The sequence below is a fragment of the Dipodomys spectabilis genome, unplaced genomic scaffold (genome assembly GCF_019054845.1).
Source record: "Dipodomys spectabilis isolate Male_0828 unplaced genomic scaffold, ASM1905484v1 ptg000163l, whole genome shotgun sequence".
Classification (NCBI taxonomy): Eukaryota; Metazoa; Chordata; class Mammalia; order Rodentia; family Heteromyidae; genus Dipodomys; species Dipodomys spectabilis.
In genome coordinates, this window is record NW_024870840.1 from 13,255,020 (window position 1) to 13,272,093 (window position 17,074).

The 17,074-nt window shown below is 39.0% G+C and overlaps 1 protein-coding gene across 4 annotated transcripts in view; it reads right to left on the reverse strand.

The window, feature by feature from the left end:
• Positions 1 to 757: 757 nt before the first annotated feature.
• The window catches only part of Igf1 (insulin like growth factor 1), a 70,015-nt gene continuing 53,698 nt past the window's right edge, over positions 758 to 17,074 (reverse strand). For 2 of the 4 annotated variants that reach the window (XM_042693207.1, XM_042693206.1), the window contains exons 3-5: positions 16,070 to 16,251; positions 14,389 to 14,440; positions 758 to 1,836 (exon numbers count right to left, since the gene is read on the reverse strand). In XM_042693207.1, the coding sequence (XP_042549141.1) occupies positions 1,811 to 1,836; positions 14,389 to 14,440; positions 16,070 to 16,251 (260 nt within the window). In that variant the 3' untranslated portion in view covers positions 758 to 1,810. The remainder of the gene's footprint in view (positions 1,837 to 14,388; positions 14,441 to 16,069; positions 16,252 to 17,074) is intronic. The other 2 variants (XM_042693204.1, XM_042693205.1) reach the window with 1 other exon arrangement.

The window sequence follows — 17,074 nt, forward strand, 5'->3', positions numbered from 1 at the left end:
TAGATTATCATTATAAAATTAAAAGAGAGTAACTTCCTGGAACACCCAGAGCTAACAGTAATTACTCGTTCACTGAAGAAATGGTTTTATTTTTCTACCTTTTTCCTTCCTCTTTTTTAGTTTTTATATTCCAAAGTTCACATGAAGACTTAAAAATCAAACTATAACTCACATGTTTGTCACTTACTTCGGAAAGTATTTTAAGAGATTGCATTCTGAACATTCCTCAATTAGCCAGACAAATTAATTAGTTGGATAGTTTCATTGAAAAGAACTGGGGTTATCAGAAGCATGTGGCTTATAACTCGTGAGCTCTGTTGTGTGTAACTGCGGCTGTTTACTAAACCTATTGTGAGTATTCAACAGTGCAAGGGCTTTGATGTTCCACCTTTCTAGGGACTCAGAGTAAAGATCTGAAGCTTTATCTTTTAATCCTCATACCACCCCTTTGAGGTAGGTAGATGACATATTGCCCCCATTTTGCAGATGAGGAAACTGAGGCACAGAGAGGTGAAGTGACTTGCCCAAGGTCACACAGTGGTGAGTCCCTGGCAGAGCTGGCAGATGTTACTTTGTTCAGTGAGGAAAAAAGAAACCAAGACTTAAAAAAATGTCTGACCTTTTGTGGTTTCCATGCTAAGGCTTCCTCTTTGGACTAGCCTGTCAAATGTGCATTAGTGGGTTTTGTGTCTTAAGTTCCTCTTGGAAGGCATAATTGGGGCACTTTACCTTCTTTCCCAAGCTGTCAGTTTTTCGCTTTCCTTTCTCTTTGGGTCATTTTTGGCATCCTCATGCTTTCCCTTTTGTTTTTGCTTTCACCATTTACCATTTTGACCAGACTCGTTCATATAACAAACTACAAAATAGCACCATTGTACTAAAAAAAAAACCAACAAAGTTTTACATACTGTTTGATATATCTTGTATTATTGATATGCTAAATTTACATAGTGCTCTATATGGGAGAAGTGAAAAGAGAGCAGTTACTAATCAGGTTACACACTAACTCATTCGAAGAAACCATTGAGAGCTTTAGGAGACTTTCTGTTTTGAACATACATGTAAAAATGATTGGCCTCAAGTTGCAACTATTTGCAATGTACATATATATATATATGTTCTTTTTGTAGTGTGATGTGAAAAAATGAAGCTTTGTGCCTAGAATAAATGCATCAAACTTATATTCGGTATAAATGCCACAGGTGGAATTGTGTGAGTTAAAAATTAGTGGGCCATTTGATTACTTGGTATTTACTGCTTTGGAAGAGGCCAAATTCAACAAAAACAAATGTCATAAAGAGGGATCATCAGACTCCAAAACCAACGGTTTATATTATATAGAAAGATCACAATTAAGAAAACACTTCATAAACACTTAGACAAGGTGCTGAATGAATGGCTTCAGCAGCCAGGATTCACAGAAAAATTTAGTGCAACTGGATCTATACAACATCCATGCATTTGTGGATCTTGATAGGCAGGGACTAAGATATATATATATATATTTTTCCTATAGAATATTATTGATAAAAGACCAATAGCAATCTACCAACTCCAGGACCATTTTTGCAAAGTGCAAAAAAGCCTTCTTAACAAATCATTCTTAAAGACAACATTGGAATGTTTACTTAGGTATTTCGTTGGAGGAAAATGCCCATCTTTGAAATGTCGTCAAACTTATTTTTTTGGTAGGTGTTCCAATGTTTAATAGGTAACTCCCTTGGAGTAAAGGATCCAATGGTGACATATTCTTCTTCACGTCTCAAGAGAGTCTTCCTACATCCTGTAGTTCTTATTTCCTGTACTCCCTCTACTTGCGTTCTTCAAATGTACTTCCTACAAATAAAGGAGAAAGGTCATCATTAGTCTGGTGAGGTTTTATATATACTGATGTGTGTATTTTGTGTGTGAGCTGGCTGTGGGACTTGAACTCAGGGCCTTGTGCTTTCGGTCAGGCTTTTTCACTCATAGCTGGTATTTAACCCCGCGAGCCATGCCTTTTAAGATTTAAATTGTTAAAAGAAATAATTTATTTTAAAATTACCCATTTTGTGTAATACAGTGTAATAGATAATTCAATATGTATATGCAACATATAATTATCAAAACGGAGTAATTAGCATTTCTACATTAAAAATTAATCTCCCTAGGCTGGGGAGGTGGCTCAGTGGTAGAGTGCTTGCCTTGCATGCATGAGGCCCTGGGTTCGATTCCTCAGTACCACATAAGCAGAAAAAGCTGGAAGTGGCACTGTGGTAGAGCGCTAGCGTTGAGCTGAAGAACTAAGGAACAGCACCCAGGCCGAGTTCAGGCAAAAAAAAAAAAATCTCCCTGAAAATTATTCTACCTTCAGTTTTGTTTAAGTAAAATATTATAAACTGTAATCATCCTACTGTGCTATGGAAGATGTACTAACTCCTCCTATCTAACTGTGCCCGTCTATTTCTAACATTGGGTCTCAATCTTTTGTATCTTACGCCTTGCTAATCAAGCTAAAAGAGATCTCTGAACATTAACTTTTCTGAGAAATACATACTTAAGTGGATAGGCTTTTGGTGCATTCATCAGCTAACACTTACTCATGCTACATTGTGTACGCTTGGTGGCTATATAACGCAAGTTTCTTTGAAATAACAGAGATGTATTGTTTCCCATCTGCCTCTATCACAGACTCATTAATAAAAAGAGAATCCCAACATTATTATCCTTCTGTTCTATGAAATCTTTTCCTAGTGAGAATAAAAAATATGCATCAGATTTTGGGCTCCTTCTTGGTTGTTTTATTGCCAGTGGTTCTGTTGTAATTTTTGTAAAGAAGAGTTTCTCCCCTTGCCCACCTCTCTGGAGAGAGGCAGCATTTTAGAAATAGGAGATTGGGAAGTTTTGTAAAGCTACAGAGATCCTGAACTGAGTTCAAATCTTAGCTCTTCACATTTCCCAGCAATGGAAACTTATGCAAATGATAATGCCAATTCTAGAGTTTAAAAAAAATCCACTATAGCAATTAGTTTAGAGAATTGAATATTTAAAATTAATGTACATAAAAGTACAAACACTGGACCTGACACAGGATACACATAAGTCTTACCAATTCCACTCAAATTGGTGTTTAATTGCTATCATCTCTATTGGAAAATAACTATCCCAAGGTCCCAAATCCTGAGATCTTTGCTAGTGCTATCAGTCTTTCAACAATCAAGGTTATGATAAAAGGAATATTGAGTTTTGTTTAGAATAGAAGCTCTACAAGGTCAGGGACTTATCTTTGAAGCAAAAAATGGCGTTTATAGTCATTTACTTGAGGTCCTTTCTTGCTTGGTTTTACTTAGATCCAGAATATGTAGTGGGCAGTTGTTGGTACAGAGTGGTGCAACCCTCAGAATGTTTCCAATAAGACCAAAAACAGCATTTCTCTTTAGGATAGCTAGAACCTCCAAACTTGCCCTCTGGTGAAGGTGAACACCTACCCAGTCACAACAGTGTTAGGAGCTAATGATCTTCAGAATGCGCAGAGCTAGCAAGGATTTGATCTTGAAACTGGGGGAAGCCCACCATCATTCCTTGGAAGTAATACCTATTGGCCAAGACTCAAAGAATTGATACTTGTTTCTTATATGTGTTGTTCAGTTCTTACCATGAAAGGCAGCTAGCATTGTATAGATTGGTGGTGAATTTCCTGTCCTGATGGATTAGAAGGAAGGTAGCATCATTGTATAAAAACATTTATTCAAACAATTAGCTAAGTGAACAACACAAAAGAAACTGGTGAGAAGAAACTTGGTATTTATAAATAGAATAGTTGGAAATACCATCTGTTTAAAATCCTGGCACTTTTCTCTCAAAAAGCATATGGCTTTTACCAGCTCTGGCTCCTACACACTTGTGGTTGTGCAAAACATCTATCATTAATTTACCAGTAATCCTACATCTTGGTTTCCTATGTGCTTTTTCTAGAAAGATAAGGACACATAGGGTCACAGAGACATCTGTGACATCTGAAAACACACTGAAGACATCTCTGTGTGGACCTGCTGATGCTATGTGGTCCATTAAACACTGAAAATACCTCTTATTAGGGTACCACCTTTCTACCAAACTACTAATCAGTAGCAGAATACTTGAGGTTTGCTTTTTTGTTGTTGTTGTTGAAGATGCATACCATCGTAGACACAAAGAAGACTTTAAAGAATTGGAAATTCCCAAATTAAGGAAATTCTCAAGAATGAAGCAGAAACAAGGAAAAGAAAGCCTCACAAGCTATCAATCCCATTTGTTCTGTCAGGCTGGGTTAATTACAGATTGGTGGGAAAAAAAACATTCAGGTATCCTTTGTGCTTCATTCTTCCAATTCATGCAAGGTTCATTTGACCAATCTCACCAAGCTTTATCTTCTGATCCTCCTTTGTTTCTCAAAGCCAAAGGTCAAAAGTATAAAGTTGAGCAGAGGTTCCCCCCACCCTTTCTGGTCTTTTTCTTGTGAGGCATCAGCATCACAGCAAAGCTTTGGGCCAAAATATATCCATCATTGTTGCAAGTAGCAGAGTTCCTATGTGCACATACACGTACATACAGGCCATTCAAAACCAGCTGGAACATCGTCTGGTTTGCGTTTGGCTCTCTTCCCAGGCTGTCACATGTGACTTCTTTGTTGCAGACAATGACAGTGACAAAACAAAAGCACTCAGGGATGTGGTCTCAGTTGCATCTGTTGCGTTGCTCATTGTCTTAATTTAATTACGGCCAGCCACCCTTGACAATGGGCAGCAAGTGGAAACACATTAGAAGCAGCGGCCTCAAAGCTGGCACCCACGTTCCATGCACTTCTTCCAGGGTTATGAAACTGTCCTGAATTCAGCCAAGCAAAAACTTTTCACTTCAACAACTTGTCCAAGACAAACAAACCAGCTGAAACTGTTTCTAGTATGCAACTAGACAGATTTTTGAAAAGAAAAACAGTAGTGAGTAAATACTGTTTCCTATTGATACCAGAGAAGGTATAAGGATTAAAGAAAAAAAAAATGATGGTCTTCTAGTAGCTGGGGTGGGTTGAAGAAAATCCTTCTGATGGAAGGGTTAACAGACTCATGAGAGAATAAACAAAAGAAGAGACTGATTGGCAATAAGCAATTGTTGTATTTTGTCTATGAACATCCTAAAGTTGTCTTGGTTCTTATTCCAGCTCCAAACTTTCCTTTGCAACGATATCCATGAAATTTTAGATGAAGAAAATCACTGAAGGCTAAAGACAATGACAATAAGAAGAGTGTCATTCTTGACATTTCATGTCAAGGCTTCTCAGGCCCATTTAGTGAAGTGCCATTGCCTCAATCCCATTTCCAAGTGGAGGCTCATAAGGTATCTTGATGCCTCGAGGTGTCATAGTAGCATGTTGATAGAACTATGACTGAAGTAATAGTAGTCCACATCTTGCGAGGATTTATTGCATGCTGGGGTCTAAATTATTCATGCTTATCACTGTACACATTTCCTTATTTAATTCTTAGAGATGGAGATTTTAAGATATTGATATATTTTATCACTTGAGCTTTCAGGACTCTGAAACCTGGAAACCAAGTAGCAAACTTGCCTGGCTTTTTACAGTGAAGATGAGATAGAAGTTTGGATTTTTCTCCTGTTTCGTTGGATTTACAGCTCATCAATTAGCCACTCTGATACCTCTGCTACTTATTTGAGTTAGACAAAGAAAAGGCCTAGTGCCCCAGTATCCAAATCTCTTTCCAATAGCAAGAGTTGAAAATATCACAAGGCATTCATGACCCTGGCTGGTAGCAGATGTTGGTTTAGAGAGGAAAGTGGTGCAAAGGAAACTCTTAGAAGGGTGAATGTCTTTCCTATATCCCATGTCAATTGGACCCTATCTGTGTGATACTTTAGATACAGTATTCTATTAGCAAAAGCAAACCTTTTAGATAACATAAATGGTTCCTTTTCCTGTCTTTATGAGATTTTTGCCGAGAGACAGTCTAAAAGAAGATAATAGGTTCTTGAAATCTCAAGGAGGAAGCAGTGATATTTTCAATAGACTATATTTCCATCTCCACCCACTCCACAAACAAGCAAAGTATTGTGTGATATTGTCTAGGAAAAACTTGGCATCCTATAAGAAAAGACTGGGGAAATACTGTCTAGCATGGAATAGTGGCAGCCTGTTGTACAGTATAAAATACTAACTTGGCATTAACCTTCTCCGCAAAGGGGCAAAATGAGAGAGGGTGGGGGAGGGAGAGAAAAGAGTAGTGAATGATTGAAAAATAGCCCAGACATCAACTCTTGTCTTGTTGAAGAAGATGTGTTATAGCTCTTTTGTTGAGTTGACCTGGGGGCATATGAAATTGTAGAGGATGATTTAGAAGTCTCAGAGTCCATGTTGATATCTTTGTTAACTTCAGGCAATCACAAGTTCAAATTCCAGGAGGGTTAGGTCAGCTTTTCATCTCTAGGGGCCAAGCTGAGTGTCATATGATCTCCTCAACACTTTAGGATGTGGCTATAAAGCCAAAGGACAAGGTACATACCAGAGGATCCTGTACTCCTCCTGTCTATGGCAGCCTCTCTAACCAAGTGAGAGGTACATACTGAAAGCCATGTCAGTTCTGTCTTAGTTCCATGTTATTTGCTGGAAACTACCTCATAGCACCTTTCTTGTGGTGGAATTGACTATTTTGTCCTCTGAATGACCTTTGGTCGGAGTGAACTGGCACCTCCTATAAGCCAATGACTGAGTGCAATGGGGATACCGAGGCAGAACCATTCCTGGGGAACCCACTCTTTACTGGCCAGCCGTGGCTCAAGGACTTCATTGTGGTACTTTCCTTGCATCCTCACACTGTGAACAGCCTTGTCACACAATCCTTCTTCTCTCTTTCACTAGGGGTCAATATTGTGTTGCTATATGATGGCTTACACAGGCTTCTAAATACCCGCCTATTTCTTTTCACCAAGCAATCCTCCCAATAAAATAATTGCTCATCAGGCTCCCATTTCGGCTCTTGTTTTCTCAGAAGTCCTGGGCTTACAGGCTTCATTTGGATGCCAGTTCCTTTGCAGGAGCTTTGACAATTACTATCTTGTTGTCATCAACATTCACTGCTCTGAAACTACAGCAGCAACCTCACAGAGTCTTACAAAAGAACGCCACACACCCCTATGTGTTTCCCTGGCAGATGGAGATAGTTGTATATGAGCAGCCCTGCTGTCAGGGCCCTAAAGGTCATACTCACTCACAGGTATAGTCCTTGAAGGAGGTCACATGCTTCCTTTACCTCTGTATCCTTTGGGACCCAAACGTCTGATGTAAATTTCCTGTAGGAGTGATAGACTAGCTCACAGCAGGTATTGTAAAGCCAACTTCTTCCTGTTGTGCTTCATAAAGGAAAAATATCCCCGAGCCCTCTCATGTCTGAAAACTGACACAGGGCAGGTTGTAGTGTAATAAATATCAAGAGAGAAGGGCCAGAGGACGTGTAGTACCTGCTGACCACACTAGTGTGCGTCTTGGGTTTGTAGTCTGATTTTGAGTCCTGCTAAAGCAAGACCTTGGCAAGACCTTTAGCATTTCTTAGCCTGAATGTTCTTACAGGCACCCCAAGGATAATTATAGCATTTACCTTCAGCCTTAGGGGGATTAAATGAGATAATTGACTATAGGGTATGGAGAGAATAAATACTGGCATTCTTATTACAGTTTGAAAAGTAGTTATTGTTGTCAAGCACTTTCCATGCTAGCTTGCTACCCTTCTTCCGGCTGAGTATGGGGAAAAATTAGCTACATTCTGGATTTCCAGAGATCCTCTTATGTGTTCGGATAGCAGATTTATAGCTCCCACTTTCTTTTTACCCCCTGGTGATTGGCATACCTTTTAAGAATCCCCAGGAATTAAGGAGTTTATATTTATCCTACCACGGATACAAAATGATCCTGATTTAGCAACTTTCTTACTTTTCAAAGGACTCCACATGACTGTTTTCAAGTATTTCTTTCTGCAATATAGGAAATTGCTACCAAAAATGGTTTAAAATCTTAGGGAAAAAGAGAAGATGAAGATAAAGGAAATATTGACAGATACTATCCCTCACGGGCAAGAGATATTTATGTTTTCTTTAATCACCTTGAAGGGTGTTGTAAAACAGCAAAGCGTTCAGGGCTGCTCAGAGTGTTGATTTTATGGGCAGCTTGTTTAGTTAGCTCTTTGTATTTGCCTTATAATTTTTTAAAGTTAGCAAAAAAAGCTTAAGCATACTACCTTTCTCAAAGGGCGCTAATTTTGGAGTGGTTGAAATTTATATAGATATGTGTGGAGGATTCAACAATACTTATCTAAAGAACTAGATGGGATTATTGTTTCTCTCTTACACCTCTAAAATGCCACTGTTTCCCCTGACCAATGACTTATGCTAGAGTTAAACTAGTAGATGTGGCTATTTCTCTTACCATGTCCCTAAGAGACATGAGGCCCAGGGTTTTTCTTTTGGTGTCATTTCAATGCAACTGTGATGAGTTCACAAGGTTAGTAGGAAAGGGTGTTGCTCCCTTCCACTCAGCCTTCGTGTGTAACAAATCTGGGCAGAACATTCCAACTCTGTGCTCTGAATTTTCCTCCTCACTGAATTGAAAGAAATTTTGGAAGTCTGGAGGACTCCCCTGAACTTTTAGGATGAACAAAATAACACTATGACAAGTTGAAGTGATTTGCATCTGTTTGAGGTTGATGGGAGCCTTCAGCATCTAAGAGTAAACACAGAGAGTGCCAGCCAGTGCTTTTCCAAGAGAGAAAATGGTGCAAGAACCAGCCATGCTTCCTGCGTGCATACAGAATTCAAAAATCAGAATTGTTATAGTGTGCCAAAGGCTCCTTCACGTCCACCCTAGTGGAAACAAGTATTATTTACAGAAAGAAAACAAAGCATTTAATAGTGGCTCTGCCATCCAACACTGACAAAATAACAACAAAGAGGCCATGCGTGTATTGACTCATTATGTTTTTCATTTTTTCTAGTAGTGCAATCCTTCGTGAACAGCTCAGGTGTGGCTCTTCACGATATGAATATTGCACAGACCCTAGTCTAAAACTGCCAAATGAATAGGAGTGCTCCCCAACTCTTAGCCTGCCATGGTAGTTCCTAATTACTTGGATTTTTTTTTTCTTTTGGTCTTGTCATACTAATTGTCTACAGTTCTGTCTTCTGGAGTTCAAATCAAAGTTTGCATCTTTTAAATGATCTGCTTTAGTTACTTGATGAAAATGAGGCAGATGATAGGCATTAAGAAATCCCATTAAAGAAAGCCTAACAAATGTGTGGGTATCAAGGAAAAATTCTGATTTTAGTTAGGCCAGTGAGGGTGGAGAACTTGAATTTTTATTTTATTCTAAAAATGAATTAACTTATTTTTAGTGATCCTAGGGTTTAAACTTAGGGTTTTTTTCTTTGCTCATGAGGTGTTTACCTCTTGAGCCTCCAGTTCTTTATGATTTGGTTATTATTTAGGTAGAGTTTCGCTTTTTTTTTTTTTTTTTGCCTAGGCCAGCCTGGACTGTGATTCTTCCAATCTCTGCCAACCAAGTAGCTAGGAATTTAATCCCTGGCTTGTGGTGCTAATTTTGTATTGTCTGGAAGTTGAGTAGACCCTAAAGAAGCTTTGTTAGTTAGCTTTGTCAATTTCTTCTTTAAAGGTAGGCTTGTTTTGCTTTGGTCAAAGGAATTGATAACTGGGCTTTCAGCCTTAAGGCAAGTCTATACACCAAGGAATTCTTTAGTACATATTCTAAAATTCGTAAAAAAGAATTCTGCTTGATTCAGAACTATTAATCTTTTTATTGCTACCAGTAAAACCTCAAATGGGCAGGTAAATAGACTTCATTTTCTCCCATAGAAGCTACTGAACTTGAGAATCTGCAAAATATGTTGCCTAAAAAAGCCTTGTTCCCCTCTTGGTTGAAAGGAGGTAGTCAGGAGATGCTGGAGAGAGAAGAGGGTTTTTTTTTTTTTTTGAGGGGGGGGATGGTGGTAAAGCAATTTCCTTGCTTCCTTTTCCACTGTTGCACCCCAATAATACATTGGAAGCTGTATGAGATTTGGTTTGTTTTTATTTGATATTTGAAAGTAGATCAAATGCTTGTGAAAAAAATATCACTGGATTGGCGGTCCTAGAAACTAAAGTGTCCCGGAAGCAATGTGGGCCTGGAAATATCCCACTTTTCTACTTATTTTGGCAGTTCTACTTAAAACTAGTAAGAGCTGGAGTTCATGCTACCATTGAAATTTCCCTAAGCAACATGAAATGAAAACACATACTACATTTGATTTTAACTGGCTGAGAAAAATGGTGGGTTTTTTTTTCTGAATAATTCATTGTATGACCCCCAAAATAAAAATGTTACCAGTTCTTCATGTGGGAGACACAAACTATGATTTAAATTAAAATTATTTAAGAACTAGGGGTTCTCCAAGTTGGAAGTGATCGTGACCTTTGATCACCCAGTTCTCTTCGGTCATGTGCTTGAGAATCTACTACCAAAACACCAAAAAGTGTTGGCAAGCTAGGCTTGACCTTTTTGGTGTTATGAGATTTACTTCTACTTCAGGAGACTCCTTTTTCATATAGCTCTACATTTCAAAAGTAACTACAATAAGATTAGCTATTACTTCAGTAGTACATATATAATATTATGTATGCACATATACATGTGTATGCATATGCACTTTTTCATTCATATACACACTCATACAAATATAAATTATATATACATATAGTATATATATATATATATATATATATATATATAAAGTCATAAGTCTTAGGGCCTCACAACTATTATGGGGTATATTTGTTACCCAAGTTTGACAGATGAGGGAACCAAGGTACTGGTAAGTTAGATTATTTGCCTAGTGAGCTAGTGAAAGATCCATGACTTAAACTCCGGCAGCCGGATTCTATATTATGTGACTGTCTGACTTTTGCGTTCTTTAAATGACTATATTGTACTGTTTCTCAAATACTTATAGTGCTCCTTCATGTTTCACATTGTTTTTCATATTATAGATGATCAAGTATTTTCCAATAATTTTATTTCAGGATCATGAAACTATATATATATCCCAATTAGCTTTATACACGATCATCCATTTTCTTTAAGAGAAGCATTTGAAATTGAGAGAGAAATTTTAAATAATTATTAATATTCAACTCACTTCAATAAAACATTGAAGGGACTAATCAATAAATAACATTCAATATAAAGTGTTTAGCCAGCTTCAACCTGTTGGAGTAGGTCCTTGAACAATTTCAATTTAGGCTAGAGAAGGACATTTCAAACAGATGAAATTTCTGTTAACAAATCTCCTTTGCCTTTCCTAGCTTATTCTGTACTTTCTTTGCTATCCGATGAAGAAAGAACAGGATTATTTTATCTTAGCAGTGTGACTTATTTTTATGATCTGTTTCCTACCATGATGCATCTGCCTGAATCTGTCAACCTACCCCTTAATCCACCCACTGTTCATCTATTTATCTGTCATTTAGCCATCTATCCATCCACCCATCCATCCATCTTCCCATCTATCTATGTATCTATTCATTTAGTATTATATTCCATGGACCCAAGACTTATGGCATGATATCAATAATGGAAAGGAGATGAAAAGTGCTATTTTATTCTACTTCTTTTTTTTTTGTCAGCATCAGGGTTTGAACTAAGGGCCTTGTTTGCTTGGCCTGCTTGCCCTGCTGGAGTTCTACCACTTGACCTATACCTCCAACCAGGCTTTTTGCCAGTTATTTTGGAGATAGACTCCTGCAGACTTTTCTGTCCAGACTGGCTTCAAATTACAATCCTTTGGACCTCAACATCTTAAGTAGCTAGGATTACAAGTAGGAGCCACTAGCATTTGGAATCTTAGTTCCTATTATATGATGATCATGTGCAGGTCTGCAAGAGTTGCTTCAGAGTTGAGAAAAACTACAATATGAAGAAGTATATTTTAATACGTTGTTTGGGATCAAAGGGACTCTAACTAGAATGTTCTATTGCTTTGTTCAAGTTCTTGAATAACATTTATAGTTTGTCCAAACCTTTCCACAGAACATACACTTTGAATGCTTCTGATGAGCTGTAGTCCCTGGAAGAGCCATATGCATTTGCAGGCTCTGCGAAGCTGATAAATGTACTCTTAGCCTGTGCCTGAAACAAGCCCCAAAGCATGTTTTCTTAATGGAACTCAACCTCTTCTGAATAAGATGACTGGCCAGATGATAGCAGCATGGCTTTTGTCTAGTCTGAGAAAACAGGTTCCACTTTTCAAACAGAGCTGCAGTAGTCTGGCTCCCATATGAGCTTTGCCACGCTTCATTGGCTCTCTTCCTCCTGGATGGAGCTTTGGGCATTGCCATGACATTGGAGAGATCCCAGGTTGTCAGTGAGGCATTGAGGAAGGAGCATCCTGAAGTAGAACGCATGGCAGGAGCATGAAGGACGTTTCTTCAATGTGGGCTACTTGGGTGAAATATTTTGCCTGGTTTTGCATCATTTTCTCGTCCCCATGTGTCATCATTTACTTCCTTGCGCACTTCTCTCTTGTACTCCTTCTTAGCACCTACAATGCACAATCTGAATGCTACTGAGAGGTTTTGGTTCATTTTCTATGAAGATTCATCTCCAGTTGATTAAGTCAAAGGAAGTGAAGGAGATGCTATCTACAACCTAATTTCTGTGATTCTATTTTGCTTTTCTTCATCTTCAGGGAAAACTGAAATTCCTGTTTTATTCACTTCCTTTATTTCTCTACCAGAAAACTGTCAAATCATTTTCATCAGACTTCATATGTCCATTTCTTCCCCCTCCTTTCCTTTTGAAATTCTCTTAGTTGATTTTATTTTGATTATGCTGTTGTCTGCTGGTGGGAAGGAAACAGGCTTAGTGTTTAAGAACATCTTTACCCATTTGGAGAGCTCAGTGTCCTTGTCTTTAAAATGAAGGGATCAAGCCAATTGAATTCTGAAGCCTCTTCTATCTCTAACAATACAGCCTTGGTCTTTTATAGAATAGAAACTCTTAGGTTGTAGATATAAAGTATTCTAAGTCTGTATGCATATGAAGGGGCTGGGAGAAGTGAGAAGATGGTCAAAAAGAGAAAAAGAAAGTATGTGTGGTGGGGGGAGAGAGAAGAGGAGGAAGAAGAGGAGGACGAGAAAGAGGAGGAGAGGCAAAGTAGTGGGTTTTCCAATACATAATCAAAGAGCTGTATTTGGACATCAGAAGTCGTCTTTATGGACTGAATTGTGTCTGCTTCCCACCACCCCACCCCGATTAAGGTTCCACCCTTCATATTTCATGGAGATAGGGTCTGTGGTAGGAGTCCTTAAGTGAGGGTCTCTACTAACCCAGTCTGTCTGATGTCCAAGAAAGAAGATACTTAGGCACAGGGAGATAAACAAAGGGAAGGTAACAGAGATTCAGGAAACACTTGAGTCACATCCTTTCTGATACTTGGAATTTGGACTTCCAGTCTCCAGAGTTGTGAGCAAAAGCATTCCTGTGATTGAAGCCACTTAGTCTGTGGTTCTTGGTGATGGTCACCTTAGCAAATGAATACGCCTTGTACGTTGAATATGAAAACGTGGACAGAAAAAGCAAAAACAGTTCAGTGGCCTCTCAGAGGTTACGTCACAGGCCTTTATGTAAATACCTGATGCCCTTTGGCCTCAACCCTGGACTTGACTAAGAAAACGCAGCCTCTAGTGACATTGCAGGAAAGGAAATCTGGGAACTTCCATGACACAACTCAATCTTGCTGAGAATTTGAGGCTAATATTTAACTCTGAACATATATTGACATGGGCCATTTCTTCTATAACCGAGTTGTATAAAAATTTAAAAAGCACATGGAAGCCTTGATTTGTATTGAGTTCTGTCTCTCTAGTTTGGTGGAAGGAAAAGGGAAGGATCTGTCTGTCTGTCTGCCTCTTTTATAATTTTGTTTTCTTTTTGATTTTGTCTCCCCCCCCCCCCCTACATTCTTTGCATTTTCTCAGGCATTCAATTTTCCTGTTCCATTTTTTCCCCTCATGTTTATTAGCTGAATTCTACAACAGGTTACTTCTACTTCAAAACATGCATCATCTAGCTTTATCAGTGCTACTGTTCTTCATTTCCTTTCCAACATTTCTTGCTTTTCTGTATTGCTGTCTGTTCCTCTCTCATCCTGGTCTCTGTCTGCTTAGTCCTTCTGTCCTCCATTTTCCTTCTGTGTCTTTGTGTCCACAGTTCCTAGCTCCCGTCTCCCTTCTCTGCTCTTTCTTCTTTCCTCTGATAGGCTGACTTGCTTCTGTCCCCTCTTGCTGTTCCCCTCGTGGGTGTGTCTTTGGCCCACCTTTCCTTCTCCTCTGAGGCTTCGTTTTCTTGTTGGAAGATGGGGGCTGAGACTGTAAACATCACAAAAACAATTGCATTGAGAATAGTTCGTTCCCACGGTGTCCCTGAAGACAGAGTCTCTGAGTCAGCCCAGGATGCCCAGGTTCCATAGGTAGCAGAAGACAGCATTGGTACTGAAGAGGGATCTATACCTTAGTCATGAGTCCTGGCATTCCAGAACTTTGGGACTCATCTCTGACACCCACTTCCTCCCCAGCCTAGACATTGAGAGGCACAGGTTCATATGGGGACAGAAAAAATGAACATGCTTTTGCCTCTTCTTGTGCACCTTCCTGCCTGGTGACACCAATTTCTTCTGTGGCTGTTGCTTACTGCTTCACTGTTGGCTATTGTGTGTTGTGTGTTCTAGGCCCTAAGTGGTCCCCTTGTAAGCCCTAGGGTGATGCTGCCACTAAGCCTCCATGGTCCTTCTTCAGCCTTAGCTGTGATTTAGGACCAGGAGACAGCACAGATGTCACGAATTATTGGTTGTCTTGTCTTTATTTTTTAGTTGATTTTAAGTAGTTGTACCAAATGGGTTTCAATTCAACAAATCAGATTAGGAGTCCAATGCAGCGATCTTGACCATTGTTACCACTTTCATTGTTATCCCTTATCCCTCCCAATCCTATCTATACCCTTAAGTTATGTACTACTTTCTGAGCAATGTTAGTTTTGGCTTTAAAGTTTAATACCACATGTTGGTTTTTATTTTTCTTTAACAAAGTCCCCCAAGAGACTTAAGTGTCCTTTCTTTACTCGTATTCTTTTACTTTTTCCTTCTCTCTCTATCTCTCTTTCTTTCTTTTTTTCTTTCTTTCTTCTTTCTTTCCTTCTTTCTCTCTCTCTTTTTCTTTAGCTCTTATTATTTCTACTTGAAGATTAACATTTTATTTTGATCTTGATATGCATTTATTTCAACAAAAGCCTGTCACATGACCAATGTGTATCATATGTTTTATGTGTTTCTGCTGTTATCATTGGTACTTCCCAGGTTGGTATAAAGTCACACTTGTGGAAAAAAAGACTTCTGCAAATTTTGATTATTAGAAAGTTCTAAGTGTTCTTTAAATCACAGAAAATTCTATTATCAATGAGTTTAAATTATATTTGCCAATTTCAATTAATTTCTGCTGGAGACTCTTGTTTCTCTGGGCACCACTGCAGAATCCCAGGACTGACATGTTTTGTTATTAAGGTCAGTTATGACAGATATTAATCCCTTCCCAATAGTAATTTTATGCAAGCATATGAGAAGCGTATTGAAGTATACACATTAACTTAGTTAATTTTGACAACATTCTGTTGTGGTAGATGTCATTATGTACAGATAAAACTGAATCTTGGGTAGGATAAGTTATTTGGCCCAGGAGCCTCAGAGCAGGTGACTTCAAGATTTGTCTCATACAAAGCCTATGTTTACTCAATGTTTTTTTTTTTTAACCATCTTCTAGTTACTAGATTGCCAGAGCAGTGCAACAGAGAATAATCATAAGGATGGACAGATAATCCATCTTGTTGGTGGGAATGGAGATGTTTTTATGTCCTCAGCCAGGAAAACTATGGTACAGAATTTCTGTTTGGCCCATCCAAGACAGAGATTACTTGGAGATGGTTGGATCCCACCTATGGAGGCTTACCTTCTGAGTCTTGGGCATATCAGTGTGGCGCTGGGCACGGACAGAGCGGGCAGACTTGGCAGGCTTAAGGGGAGCACAATACATCTCCAGCCTCCTCAGATCACAGCTCCGGAAGCAGCACTCATCCACGATGCCTGTTTGAGGTGCCCTCCGACTGCTGGAGCCATAGCCAGTGGGCTTGTCTGTAAGGATCAGACATAGTGGCCTGCTGTTAAAGTGCAATCTGTCTGACAGCCCGGCCTGACACCTCCTGTCTTTACATTGTCCATACACATCCTCCATCATCTCATCTTCTTGAAACTTTCCCAACCGTGCCTGACACCACAGATACTTTGGTATTCAAGTAGCTCTTGGAATCTATCCTACACTCATTCACTCATTCATTGCACACTTTATTTTCTGTTATTTCTCCCCACATTCCTAGTAAACTGTGATCAAGAATCTTGCTTTTATGCAACCCTAGCTTTTGCTTATATATTGGACTAGTTTTTTTTTAACTACCTGTTTACTTCATTTTTTTTTTTTTTTGTCCGGTTGTGGGGCCTGAACTCTGGGCCTGAGCACTGTCCCTCAGCTCTTCAGCTCAAGGCTAGTGCCCTACCACTTAAGCCACAGCGCCACTTCCGGCTTTTTTCTTTTTGCTTATGTGGTGCTGAGGAATCGAACCCAGGGCCTCAGGCATGCAAGGCAAGCGCTCTACCACTGAGCCAACTTCCCAGCCCCTGTTTACTTCATTTTTAAAATGTGTAAAATACAGGATTATATTTTGGCATGGGTGAACATTGTACCAAGATCATCTCAGGATATTTATCAGGATATTTAGCTTATCTGTCTCCTTAAACATTTGGGAAAGGACATCCTCTTCAATAAGTGGTACTGAGAATAGTGGTTATCCTTAATCTTTGTAGCAAATATGTGTAGTTTTATATATAGGACAGCTCAGTTGATTGTTTGTTTTGTCTAACTGCTTCCAGGGTTGGGTATGGAAGAGGTTGCAAGTCTCCA